This window comes from Python bivittatus, unplaced genomic scaffold, assembly GCF_059951505.1.
Source record: "Python bivittatus isolate LINGU-HERP-01145 unplaced genomic scaffold, Pbiv_v1 ctg000850_np1212, whole genome shotgun sequence".
Taxonomy (NCBI): domain Eukaryota; kingdom Metazoa; phylum Chordata; class Lepidosauria; order Squamata; family Pythonidae; genus Python; species Python bivittatus.
Genome location: NW_028277112.1, coordinates 41103056 through 41117634, shown reverse-complemented (window position 1 = coordinate 41117634; position 14579 = coordinate 41103056). Strand labels below are relative to the sequence as shown.

Sequence of the window (14579 nt, the reverse complement as noted above, 5' to 3'; positions counted from 1 at the left end):
TTTACCTGAGAATATGGACAAATTTCCTGGGCAGGTTAAAAATGCTTTATATGCCTGACTTGTTAAATCTAATAAAGGGTAATGGTTTGAGTGATGGGGCAATGACCTTCCTAGTTGAGATATAGAACAGTAGCCTGTATTTGGAAATAAATGACACCAGTTTCACCTTTTGGGGGTAGGTATTTGAACAAAAGGTTGCTGACCAACACCAGACATTTCTGGATGGAGATTTTTAGATCCTTTTCAGTCCAGTTGTATACATGGCATTAGGATATGGAATGCTTTACTGACCTTGCAAATTAAACTTTAAGATAGAACCAGAAGTGGAAATAATTTCTTTGGTTCTCTTGAACCTCTCAGAACCCTTCAGTGGTATTAACTATGCTATCGTCACTATCCAAATTGAATGTATTATACACTGGATCTGTTCCTACTTGTCTTTCTGTTTCTAAATACTGGTATTGGAGGATTATTGCTCTGCATCATGGTGTTGTGTCATAGCATTCTTGGCATCTCAGTTTTATTCTCCCATGTTATTTAACAACTACACAAAACCAGTGGGGGAGTTTATACAAGGATGTAAGCTGAGTTATCATCAATAACACCCAGCTTTAGCAATTTACATATGCTGCAGGAGAAGCAGTAGATGTTCTGAAGCAGTGTCTGAGTATGACAGTGGACTGGCTGAGGGTCAATAAATCAAGCCCCGATCTAGAAAAGATGGAGTTGCTGTGGTTAGATGAGTTGTCTGTCCTGCTGCATGGTGTTCAGTGTGTTCTGGAAAGGGGTGCACTTTCTTTGAAAGATAAAGTAACTTCAGCAACTGGAATCATCTTCAGGCTGACATACCAGATGCAGCAGAGACAGCCTGGCATCAGTTATATATTCTTTGATAATCTTACAGTTGGATTACTACAGTGTGTTGTACATGAATTTGCTTTTGAAAACTATTTGGAAATTTCAATAGACTCAAATAGAATTGCTGGATTGTGAATTGGGATTTATCAATGCAATCCTGGGACACCACAATTGACAATTTCATTGACTTCCAGTCTGCTTGTGGGTTCAATTCAAGGTGTTGATGCAAACCCTTAAAACCCTGAATGGCTTGGGCCAGAGTATCTAAAGTGCATATGAGAGGAGACATACGTGTCCTCCAATATGTTCTTGCCTGGGCAAATGCATTCATCTTCAGAAACTCTCTTCTTGCCAGTGAAGTTTGGTAAGTGTGAGAAATAAATGGAGAGGATTTTCTTCTCTAGTAGACAGCACATCTCGTGCCTACAGTGTTGTCTTTTTAGGAAAAATTTCAAAAGCTAAAATACCTCTCTTTTTTTGAGAGTTTAGTCTTGATTTTAAGTGTATAGTGGCTTTAGTGTATATGTTTGTGCACCTATTCATAATATATATTACTGATTTTTATTTATTTTGCTATATATTTATATAGTTGTTCTCACTGCTGTTATTTTAATAGCCCTCAGTCTGCCCTGGAATTCTAGTTATTAGGCAAATGTGTATTAACCCACCAAAGTATGGTCCAAGCTTGAATTGTTTGCTTCTTAATATGTCTTAGCCTTTTAATGAAATATAGATGTCTAAATAGTCCTGTCTGTTAGGACGTTGGTGGTATTTCTTTGTGTAAATTCTGTAAAGTCAGGAACTTGTGCCTATTTCCCATTAATTTACTTAGAAGACTACTCTGTTAATTTTCTATTTAGGAGGATGCCGTTTCAGATTCAGCTATTGCAGAAGCTGTAAATGGCCCACCTGGGCTAAATGGTACACAGGTATCACAAGGTAAAAAGTGTTTGTTTTTTTTTAAGTATTGTGGTAAGGTTAACAATGAATTACAAAGAAATACAATAATGATTGTTTTCTAATTTAAACAACTTTACTATATCTCCATAACAACTGTTTCCTGTTATGATTTATCTCTTTGGAACATCCTTTTTCTTTCTTTCATTTAGACATTGGAGGAGGAGAGCCGTGTTAGTCTATGGTGGCAAAAAAATCAGTGGTAGCACCTTTTTGACTAACAAATTATATTAAAAAGAACCTGCAGCTCACTTTATCAGATCCATAGTGTAGCTAGACTGATGTAGGATTTGAGTTAGGGTTAGGGGGAAGAGAATGGAATAGAGGTTGGTCATGCAGATGCAGGATACACATGAGGCAGATTACCAGTACTTTATTAATTAACAGTTGTAATGTGTTAAAAACTTGAAGTGTTTGTTCTGACCTTCCAAGATGGCCTGCACCTTTGATGTATGTGAGTTCAGCATCCCTTTACTCAATGGTGGAGTTAATATCCTGCTGGCAATGCCCCTCTGGATTCTGCATAGGACAAACAGGACAAACTTTGCACAAAAGAATTAATAGACACAAATTTGACATCAGGACACAAAACAAGGACAAAATAGTATCAGAGCATTTCAGCCTTCCAGGACATTGTATAGTCCTTGAAGCGACTATTTTGGAATAACAGGACTTTTAACTCCACTATTGCTAAAGAAATTAGTGAGGCATACTGTTTGATTTTGGAAGCAACTGAACTGAAAATCTTATTTGTTTTAAAGCCTATTTCATGTTAGTGTTATTATTCAAAGAATAAATTTCACCTTTTCTTTTTGTCTACTATGCTTTCTACTTCATAGTTGGCCAGATAAATAGAAACAGTGTTGTTGATGTTAATTTAGAAAGGCTAAAGAAAACTTTTTAATTATTTTGCTTGTGGTCCCTGCTGTTTTAGCAGTGTGAATCGACAAAGAGACCCTGGATTAGGTTAAAAACTGACCTGGAGAAAGATAACACACACTTGTCACCTTTTTGTGATCTTGCATTGATGGAGTTTTCAAGTTATTGAATTAGCTTTGGAAATACTCCTGTCAGGGTAAATGATGAACAATAATTTTATGTATTTTATTTATATTCTACCTTCTAGGGCAAGTTCTCACAAAGTTGTTTAGAATTTTAAAAGTACAGAATAAATGATGTTAATAAAAACAGCATGTGTTTTAAAATGAGAGAGAATTATTGTTAAAAATGAAAACACTGCCAGAATAAAATAATCCTTGAACCCTGTTAGGCCACACAAGACAGAACACATATAATTCTTAGAGGATAATTCCACAAGTACAGAATCCTTCAATTCCACAAATACCAAGTATATTGTTTTGAGCTTGCCATGATGTCTTGAGTTGTTGTACCACTAACTTCTTACCTATCTTTGTTGGTTAGTTCACCTTCTTTATCTTTCCTTTATCTAGGTTTGTTATTTTTCTAGGATAAACTTTGTATTAGAACACAAATAAAGAAACTTGTATTAGAACACAAATTATGGTTATCTCATTTGTATCAGAGAGACCAAATAGTAGATGAGATCACTTTAAGTATCCAAGTATCTATGACCCACCTGGAAATTAGGAATTTGTGTTCCCTTTATTTTGAAACAAGATACTTCTAAAAAGAGCTTTGGTGGTGTTCCCCATGAAAAAAAATCTCTGAATTAATTATTTTAAATCTCATGTGGCCTGCCCCATATTCATGTCCTTGTTTTTTTCTTGGCAACAACATAGAAATGGTTTGTCATGAACCTTTGGAAGATGATTTTTTACATACTTTGAGGGCAATAGGAGCAAACATTTTTCATTTCTGCAAACTATTAAAAAAATTGTGATGATGCTGATAATTCCCAGTTGATTAAAGTCCATAGTTGGCAGTTTCCATGCCAAATGTCTTTTTATTTCCATGTTTCTATAACACTGCACATCCAAGTTTACATGAGCTTGTGAACAAGAGGTTAAAACAATATGCCCAGCTTTTTAAGGTTTAAATTTTGCTTTCTTTAATCACTGAAACATAGTTTGCCACATGTGATATAGTAAAAATGTTAGACACTTGTCATTGACGTATTGCCAATACTTTTGATAATGAGTACATGTACTCTTTTATAAATGTATTATGATTAATAGAAAGCTTTATTAGGATGAGTAATGGAAAGATTTATAAGTATTGCTTGGTACCATTATTTAAGTTTAAATGACTGTAGAAATCTGTTTAAAAGAATTGTCTTCAGGATTTTTATTCTCCCTGTGTGTGTGTGTGTGTGTGTGTGTGTGTGTGTGTAGAGAAAGTGTGTGCATGTGAGTTCATGCTGACTGTATTTCTTTTTCCTGTCTGTCTTTGCAGGAGATGAAAGTTATCTTAATTCTTTGAATAGAGAGACCACCTTGCATCCAGATGCCAGCTTGGTACCTGTGGGCACCTTTCAGCTATTCAGAAAACGATCAAAAAGTGATCCTGTTCTGCAGGGCTTTTCATCCAGAGGTGATCTGACTCTTCTCCCCTTCCCAGAAAATGTTCTTTAACTCTTTTTTTCTGAGACCAGAAAATGAAGGAGACTTATTGGCATTAAGATTGTTTCATCTCAAGTAATTTTGTTGCCTTGGAGATGCAAATTATTTAATGAAAAAGGATGATGATCTTGTTAGAATCAGGGCCATAAGGTACAGTGAGACCCTCACCTCAGCCAGCGGAGTAGGAGTTGCAGTTGTGCACCAGCTCCCCTCCCCACCAATGGTCCAAAAGTTGGAACCAGCTGTGTGTGTGTGTGTGCGCAGAGAGGGGCTGGCTATAGTCATCACAACTGAGGCTTAGTTTTGTAGACATGAACTTGGAGAGCAGCTGTGCTGTAGGGCTGTTTTCTATATCTACCTCATTCTCATTCTAAGAAGGATCCCTCACCGAAATATTGCTGTTTAGCAGCTTTTGCAGACCAAGATATTGATAGCCAAGTTTCTTCCAATAATTCTGCTACAAAGGGAAAGAACAATAAAGAAGCTTTAAGAAAGGGAAGGTGGCTGTGGCTTTGCATCATTCCACATCAGTGTGTGGAACATTTTGCGCCAACACTAATGTCATTCTAATCTATCTAATTTTTTTTTCTCAAATATATTACTTGTAGAAGTACAACCCCCCCCCGCCAAAAAAACCAACAACCCAAGAAGAGGTAAAAAAGGAGATTTACCAACATTGTAAAATTAGCTAAAAAAAAATCAGACATTAATATAAATCTGCCTATTGAAGTATCTTACACCAGTTTGAAATTTTATCTTGGTACTAAATAAGTCTGTATTTAAATTGAGTTATTATGTAATAATTAAAAACCAGTATAGCTCAGATTACAACTGAGATAAAGAAATTGCAGTAATTACTGCCTGATCTATTAGCAAAACATAAAATTAATGATCTGATGTCAAAAACTGCCCAAATATTGGATGTGATACAAACCTGTTTGTAAGATTATAATACAAAAATCATTTCCACATTGTGTTAAATTCTATGCTGGATTTGTTTTTCAGATGCAAAGTTAAATATGTATTAAGTTAGATATGAAGTCAAAGCATACTCTTGTAACTTAGTTTGCCAGTTTTTTGTGGAAGGTTTGTAATTTCCAGTGAAAAGCATGAAGAATTCTTGCAGCAGTTACCATGTACAAAGCCAGTTCAGTACACTTTATAGGAGTATAGGGTTTAATAACATTTAACTAAAAAAAAAATAGGCTGGAAGGAAAAATCTTTCTTTAAAATTTGTTTAATGCTGTTATAAATCATTTTCTAAAAGTGTTAGGCTTTACCACAAAATATGAAAAAAATGATCCAACTATTGTATTTCCCACCTTTTTAGAGAATGAATTGTCTATTTGGGCAATCAGCGCTGGAGTAATTTACTATCAATAGCACATCTTACACCGATTTTTCCTGAATATAATATTGACCATAACATTGACATTTTTCTTCCATTGATACCCATTGTTGCATATTGATTTTCTATTTAAATTCTGCATCCATTTAATCATAGTCTTGACTTGCTCATTTTCTGAATCATACTCCACTAACAATTTATAGATAAGCCTGAATAAATGGTCTGAATTATGCATAATTTTTTTCAAATTCAGTCAGATGTCTAAGTATTCCACCTTGTTTTTGTACTTCCTTTCAGAACAACCTATTTGTAGATACTGAAACCAGTGAGGTGATTCTGGACGTTCTAAAGAGAGAGCCTCAAGGGATTTCATCCTTGTCTTATTAATAATTGAATCTTGCAATCTATATGAATTATGAGTCCTTTAGTGATCACATTTCTTTGTATATTCTCATTCATGAAAATTAATATTTCATATTGAACCAAGAAGGATCTGGACTGATTCTTTTTCTGTGTTTGTCCCCTATTTTTAAGAAACAGTTTATTACTGAATGAGCTTGTATAGATTATATTTTTCTATTTGTATCAGACCAAAGGTACTTGTGCAACTGAAGATATTTCCACTGGAAATCCTGCTCCTTCTAGAGATGCAGTCCAGGTGCTGTCAGTCCACCTCATTCTTTTAAGTCTTGTACATTTTTGAACTTTACTCTTGGTCTTTTATTAGACTATTAAAAAGTAGTTTTATGTATCTGCCAGTGATTTAGTGTCTTTTCTTCCATTCTTATTGGGAACATTTGACAAGATGTTCATTTCTATTGCTGCAATTCTTCCTAGCCAATACAGTTTCAGCTTTTTTCATCTTGAAATGTCTACTATTGTATTTCTCCAAATCTGAGAGCAATTGTTCTTAAATAACTCATTATTACATTTTGTTATATAGGTTTCCCAGATTCCTGATCTTTTTAGCAATAATGTTAAAGCTCATTGTTTACTGTAAGTAATATTTTTCTTCTTCAAGCAAGTTCCATGCTTGTTTTGACTAATCCAATATCTTGACAATAATCCTGACAATAAACCATACTGCTATATACATTCCCTTATTAGTTCTAAAGAGTCCTTCGGGTGAGTAAACTATAAGTAACATCATGTGCATATAATTTTATGCTTTTGATTTGATAGATCGATTACTGAAATTCTATTACCTGTTTTATCTTCTTTGTAGTAATTCCAATGCCAGGATAAATAAATTCCCTTCATTATAGTACATTTACAATTATCTTGATGGTTTGTTCTTTGTAGATATCCTGTATCCATATAAAAAAATTCATACCACAGTTCATTTTGTTCAGTCATAAATACAAAAAGCCATTCCAAGTAATCACAGACTTTCTCTGCATCTAAGAAAATCATGGCCGCTTCCTTTTCTGGTTTGTACAGTCAGTCGCATTCAAAATGTATCTAACATCCCTCATGTATCTTTTCAGGACAAATCCGGTCTGATCAAGATTATCAATTCAGTTAGAAGGCCATTTAGTCTTTTAGCTAGTGTTGCAGTAAAGAGTTCATAATTTGCATAAAGTAACAAAATAGGTCTGTACAGGTCTGGATAGGTTGGGTCATTGCCTTCTTTATCAATCAAAGAAATTAAAGCTTCTTTCCAATACAAGGAAGTACTTTGGCATTGTTGAAGCTCATTTATTACCTGAGTTAATGGGTTAATCAAAATTTCCTGTCTGGTCCTGGAGATTAGTTCAGTTTTTATATTCTTCTTTTGTTTCCTTTTCAGTAGTTTATTTATTAAGCACTTCCTTTTTTGTGAATTCTGTATTCTGAACCATATCTAGATATTCTTCAGTCTGATGTGAATTTAGTATCTTCTATATAATCTGAAATAATGTTTAACAAATTGATTTATTACCTTCATTGTTAAAACATATCTGTTACCATCCCAACACAAGTAATAGCTCTTCTTGTTGATAAGATAGCAATTTATCTAGTTTATTGCCTTTTGTCAAAATATTTTTGTTTAGCAAAGTTAATCCTCTTATAAGTGTCATTTATTTCTAGTAATCCATTTTTATATTTTGTTCTTAAATCCAAAAAGCAATTCTTTTTGTGTCTTAATTCTAGTTGCTTCAGTTTGGTGAACAGTACGTCTGTTTTTGTGTGGCTTTCTTTCTATTTGATGCTAAAGAAATAAACAGTCCTTTCATAAATGCTTTACTTGAATCCTACACTGAAAAAAAAAAAGAAATCTCAGGGATTAGATTGGTTTAGAAAAAGTTCTTAAATTTGTATTCACACTTCAGTTTAATAGCCTCTTGTAGCAATAATAAACTGTTAAGTCTCCACCAATTTGGTCTAAATATTTCTCTGTGTAATCTTAAAATTATTAGATTATTTTAAAATTATTTTAAGCAACCAGGCTTACAGAAGTTGTAAATATAGGGACTAAGAGGATGCATACTGTGGCCCTGCTGCCTTCATCCACAACTTACTCATATTTATTCAAAAGTATAAAAGTGGAAATATGCCACTCAGGTTTAGTCTGCGTTACTGAGAAACCTGAACATGGTTATGTTTGCCCTTCTGGTCTTCTTGGCAAACATGGGAAGGTTGAGACTGAATGGATAGGGCAAAAGCATTGGTGTTATCCTCCAGGCTTGTTTCATTTTTTAATGATTTATATCCCACCTTTCTCCTCATAAGGCATGTAGAAAATCACTCAGATTCAGGTTTTGGGGCCTCATTTCATATGTTTAGCAAACAACAAAAGGCTGATTCCATTAAATTAACAGTAATTCATTTAGATTGATAGTGTACAAATTTAAAAAATGGGTAATAGAAATAGATCCATAGATTTCTACTTTGTTTTAGTACTAGTTGCTTTTTTTTTTTTTAAGTGTTAGAATTACCTGCATAAGCAGGTGATCTTTGCCAGGGAAGAACTTGTTTATACATTCTGTACTGTTTCTATTTAATGGAAATAATTTAAAGTAAGTTGTTCTGCTTTAATCATCTTCTCTCCCTTTTTAATCCCAGATATTTATCATCTCTGCATTTTGGTAATTGATCTGCCTTCTAAATCTTAGTTTTGACTAATTATATATATTTGACTGGTTAGATATATTGAAATTATCTCTCAGGTAAATCTATACATAGTTTCTGCATATAGTATGTAGTATAGTTAGTTTCTGGCTAACAGTTTGGATAGGATGATTGAAATAAGCATCTCCCATGCTAAGGTAGATTATTATCACTACTTTTGTATGCTATTGAATCATTCTTCTTTATAGTTTCAAGGGTGGCAAAATTTTCCTCCACTCTTTTTCTAGTCCTTCATTCATCATTCCCTCAGACAAGCTCCTGAAATAGTATTTAAGAGCCAATGTAGTGTAGTGTTAAAAACAGGTTACAGTCCTCATCCGATCACAGAGTTCACTGGGTGATTTTTGGCTAGTCACATTCTCAGGTTTTTGTTGTGATGATAGCATTACAACAATGTCCAGGTATCCTGCTCTGAACTCTGGAAACAACAGCAACACCAAAAAAGCGGGGATGGGGGTGGGACGGAATGTGCAAAAAACAACAAAAACAGGGTAGTGAAGAGACAGCAGTTCTGTGAATTCTTTTAGTAGTAGTAGTAGTAGTAGTAGTAGTAGTAGTAGTATACTTTATTGATTAGTCATTTGACCATATTCAAAACATAGGCATCAGCCAGAGTAAGATACAATAAAATGGCATAAAGTGAGGTATGGTAAAATAGGATAAAATAGACTACAGTGGGGTAAAATAGATAAATGTAGTAAGGTAAGATAGAGTAAAGATAAAAAGTAAGATAAAACAGTATAAGATAAAATAGAGTGCAGAGGTATGTAATAAAATGAATATTAAATTTTGAAAACAGTATGTGTTTAGGTGAATTCATCACCTTTGCATGCAACCCTGATGTGTTCTATAAAACGTGTTCTCTGTTGGACAGCCGTAACTATAAATTTGACAGTTCTAGTGGCTACATATTTGTTTGTGCCCTGAAGGAAATAAGATAATCTTTTGTTAGAGTCCCAGTATATGGTTCTGTCAAGTAGTGTCTGTAAATACTGAGCCCTTATTGGGGCATATAATTGACAGTTGAACAGGACATGTGCAATGTCTTCTATTTCTGATGCTCCACAAAATACATATTCTCTCAGGATGTGGCACTTGGTGGAATTGTCCGTATTTAACCATAGAATCTAACTGCTGGAATCTTGCTCTAGTAAGAGCTATCCTATGGTATTGAGTCAAACCCATTGTCAAGTATTTTTCTGTTTGAAAGGACATTTTTGGCCAGCCATTTCAGTGGCCTGATGTTTGCAAGTGACTCACTATCAGTTTGGGCATTAGCATCCAGAACTCTTTGAATATTGCCTTGCCCTGATTGGCTGCGAATAGGTATTATGTTGAGAAGCCAAGATGGGAGATGATTTGGAGAAGTTGATTGATCCATGTGGTGGGTTGAAGTGTGGCCATCTGTTCTTCAAGGCACATTTTTGGTAGTCTGTCAGGTTCCATTGAGAGGATCCTCCACCAGTAATTAAAGACTTTGATTACTGTTAGACTATAAATGGAATGGGTGCCTGTTTCAGCTCTTACTGCTGCTCCAGGTGTATTCCTGTCAGTCCCTAAAATAGTTCTTAAAAAGCATGCTTGATTTTGTTCCTGTAAGGAGCCCTTTGATAGTCCCCACAAATCTGCACCATATGTTAGTATTGGTACAATTTTTGCCTTGTGGAGCTTTAGAATGGAGAGCGGAGAACTTGGGTGACTGTAACTAAGTAATTTAGTTAGCTTTTTGGAGCTTATTGTTGCCTTTATAGAACTTTGTTTAAAGTGGTTAGCCCAAGACCCTGTATCTGTAAAAACCACCCCTAGTTATGAGAAGAAATCTATTTGTTTTATAAGTACAAATAGAGTGCCAATTGTATTTGGGCCATCTTTTTCTAAAAACCACCACTTTGGATTTAGTCTTATTAATGTTCAGGAAGTTGGAAGTGCAATAGGCACCAAATTTCCCCATCAATCTTCTCAGGCCTACTTGAGAGTGTGCCATCAAAACCATGTCATTTGCATGCAAAAGAATGTTGATGTGTCTGTTCAGGATCTTTGGCATGTGAACATCCGTAGTACGGAGAAATCCTGGGATATCATTGACATAAAGATCAAACAGCATCAGGGCCAAATTCTTTTAGTAATTGGTAATTATTTTACAGTCATGGAGTTTGTCTTCTATTTGTAACATTGACAATGAAATCTCTGATGGGCTCAGATTCACTGCTATGAGGATGGACATTCTGTAACAGAGCCCCTGATTTAAAATACCAAATACCTGAAGTGCAGTTCATATATTTTTTACTTAGTAACTAAAAATAGGGTTTCTTCAGTTTGGTTTGGCTTCAGAATATTGTTAGCATTGTTTCATTCAGGCAATGCTATATTTTATTTATGGGATCAATTTTCTATTATGGGATTTTGCCAACTATAGAGGATCCTCAGAATCCAGCAGTTCCATCAGAATGTCAAAACAAGCGTTACAACTTCATGATGCGAACTCTGCCCCTAACGTATGTGCAACATTGCGATGCAGATAGAAAAAAGAGTGTGTGTGGAGGTTTTGTGACTGGTCCGTGGATGTTTGTGATTCTCTGTGTGTGTGTAAACTGCCCAGGTGCATCTAGTGAGATTTTATTTTGTCTCCAGGTCCAGTGCTAAGTTGTGAAGCTGCCACTCAAACAGACCGAAAACCACAGCTGGCTGCTGTCATTTTGCGAAGAAGTCTGAGAGCAAAGGCCCTGCGCTCAAGGCCTCGGTCTTTGATAGACTACAAATCATATATAGATACCAAGCTTCTTGTGACAAAATTCTTGGAGCAGTCCCCCTGCAACATGACACCTGACATACATGAACTAGTAGAAGACATAAAATCTGTTTTAAAATCTGATGAAGAGCACATGGAGGAAGCCATCACCAGTGCCAGTTTCCTTGAGCAGGTAGTATACAAACTCCTAAACAGTTTGCAGCTGTATTTGGGGAAGTAAAGCACAGTTCAAAATGTAACTTTGAGCATGTGTTGCTGTCCTATGTTAGCTTTTTTGGGGGTGGGGGAGAAGACAAGGTAGTTTTTCATCATATCAAACAGTCTGTGGTTCCTTCTTCATTCTAGCAATTCTAATGAAGGAAAAGTTCAGAGTTACAGATTTATTCTTTGATTGCAGTTCATGATTTAGTTTCTTTGACCCAGGTTAGCAAAGAAGGGCAAGAAGTGGTGAACCTTTTGCCCTTATTTAATCCCTTGTCACTTCTGAATTAGTTTTTTAATTTTTTTTAATTCTCTCCAAATTAGTGGAAGCATAAAGTAATTATTTAAGGAATATTTGTGAAGTTATAAATTTGCATTATCCAGTTATATTGCAGTTCTTAAGGGTGAAATAGGATTTTGTTTACTTAGTAAGTTAAAAGGAAAAGTAATACTTGTGGCTCAAGCTGTCCCGAAGTTTAACTAGTCACATAAAGATGGGTCAGGGTCAGCCTTTTTCAATGCTGGATATGCTTGTCTGCAGAAAATGGATAATGGTAGAAAACTCCTGCTGTGGAGTAGAGGAAATAGGGAGTATGTCCTTGCAGAATTAGACCATCCCACCTATACTGACAGAGGTCAACATGAAAGGTAAAATGTGAATAATGAAGTGAGATATAGAACTAGAGACCAGAAATCTGACATTCTGGAATTCCATTATTTTAAAAAGAGAAATTAAAAATATTTATGGGAAGAAACTAAGGATGGTAAAGAAAGTTACTGCTGATACTAAATACAATGCCCACCCACTCATACATATGCACACACCTCCCAAAACCCATAGGAGCAATAATCATTCATGTCATATCCATACTTTTACATAGTTCCACTTGTGATTGAAATCTTTCTATCTTCATTCCCAATCAAAAGGAAAAATGGGCCAAAGGATGTTAAAAACCTCTCCTGGTGGCTAAAGGGTTACTACAACTGTTTAATGAAATAGCTAGATATTGTATGACCTCAGTTTTTTTTATATTTTAAGGTAGTTAACATTTTATTTATAAAGATCATCATTTTTCTCACATAAAAATAGATATGGCAATTGATAGTGTAATGTTTTAAAAATGTTCTTTCTTTCTAAAGATCATGACTCCTGCTCACCCATCTGTAGCAGAAGCACACACACTGCCTTTTAGAAGGTATCCAGGACTTTTGCATTTGGAGAGCTGTGGAGATATAAGTACTTTTACTGCAACAAGGACCCGGGTGCTGGACAAGAGAACGCAGAGGATGGAGCCAGAACGGCCTCATAGCCTCATTGGAGTTGTACGAGAAACAGTGCTCTGAACACTTTTGCCTTGAGTTCCCCTGTGGGATGCAAGGACTGGAGCAGGAAAACAATCTGATGGAGGAATCCTTAATCTGTGCTTCATGCTTACTGTACTGCTGCTTTTGAAAGAGCATTTGAGGAAAATTTTGGAGTAAATTACTTCTAAGAAAACCACGGTGCATTATAAATACAGCTCTGAATCAGAAAAGGGTACCAGGTACAGTTAGGATATTTGAGGAGCAGCTCTGTATCTTGAAATATAGGAAAGAAAGAAGAGTATTGTTTATGAAAACAATTCATTATATCTACATAAACTTTGAGTGTTTTTTGTCTCTGTGTGTGGGTTTCATTTTAATTTTGTTTTATATCTGAAAGGGAATATAAGGTAGAGATACATCTATATCAAACTTAAGTATGTATTGTCATTCATCCCTTCTTTTCCTTTTGAATAATGTTGCACTACACATTCTTTATCACATTAAATGAAAAAAAAAGTATAAAGAAAGCTTACAAAATGATCTTGAGCTATGGGGTGCACAAAGCTATCACTTTACTCAAGGTGCTGCATGAACATTCAGCTCTTTTTGTATCACTTTAAGTGCAAAAGTGCTTAGGAGTAGCAGGTCGGTCAGGTGTTCTGCTGCTCCAAGCCCATAAACTACTTATTAACAATCTTGAAAAAATGGATTAATAAAGTTCAGTGCAATGATACAATTTTTCCAAAGTAGCCTTATTACAAAAATGCAGTTTTTCACCTTCCTACTTGATGATGCTTTGATGATGTGAGAATAAGCAGTCTTGTACCAATTTGTAGGGCTGTGTATGCTTCAAAAATGATTCAAAATGATCCATTCAGACTGCAAGGAAGTGGGAAAGCAGTATAGATGCTATTTATACAGCCTGAAAATAAAATGCCATTGCTTTAAAAAGTTGACTCATAATCATTAACTTATTAAAGAGGTGGCATCTTTTTTCGGGATCATGTAAAAGCCTGAAAGAAATGGATTGCTTTGATGAATATCTAAAGATGCTGTGCTTGGGGAAAGACTGAAGCACTTCTTGCGAATCATTTTCAAAGTGTGTATTGCTGTCTAAATGTTTTATGGGAATGATTTGGATTAATCTCTGCTTAAAACATACAGATTATAAATGCATTTCTAGTGATTTTTTTTTCATAATTTGGTTTGAATCATTAACAGCAATAAGGGTGAGAAAAGAGAGGTTTTTCTCTCTCCCTAAACCTTTGCTGACTTAAAATACATATTGTACATTTCAAGACACTTGTCTGTAATGGATGAAGCTGATTGGTGGTAGAAGCCATTACTACAAATTTTCAGGTTTTTACTTTCAACTTCCTGAAATGCTAATAATCCAACTCTTCTCTTCCTCAGAGTTTATGTCTTGGTTCAGAAAATTGGAGCCCAAGATTAATGAGCTGTATTTAATTTTGATTAAAAATATAAATGAAATGAAATGAGTTTTTTTTTT

At 35.0% G+C, this 14579-nt stretch overlaps 1 protein-coding gene across 1 annotated transcript in view; it reads left to right on the top strand.

The window, feature by feature from the left end:
* The window catches only part of ENTREP1 (endosomal transmembrane epsin interactor 1), a 40696-nt gene extending 26891 nt beyond the window's left edge, over nucleotides 1-13805 (top strand). The window contains exons 8-11 of the mRNA XM_007438721.4: nucleotides 1719-1797; nucleotides 4189-4326; nucleotides 11446-11735; nucleotides 12905-13805. Coding sequence (XP_007438783.2) covers nucleotides 1719-1797; nucleotides 4189-4326; nucleotides 11446-11735; nucleotides 12905-13108 — 711 coding nt within the window. The 3' untranslated portion in view covers nucleotides 13109-13805. The remainder of the gene's footprint in view (nucleotides 1-1718; nucleotides 1798-4188; nucleotides 4327-11445; nucleotides 11736-12904) is intronic.
* The last annotated feature ends 774 nt before the right edge of the window (nucleotides 13806-14579 follow it).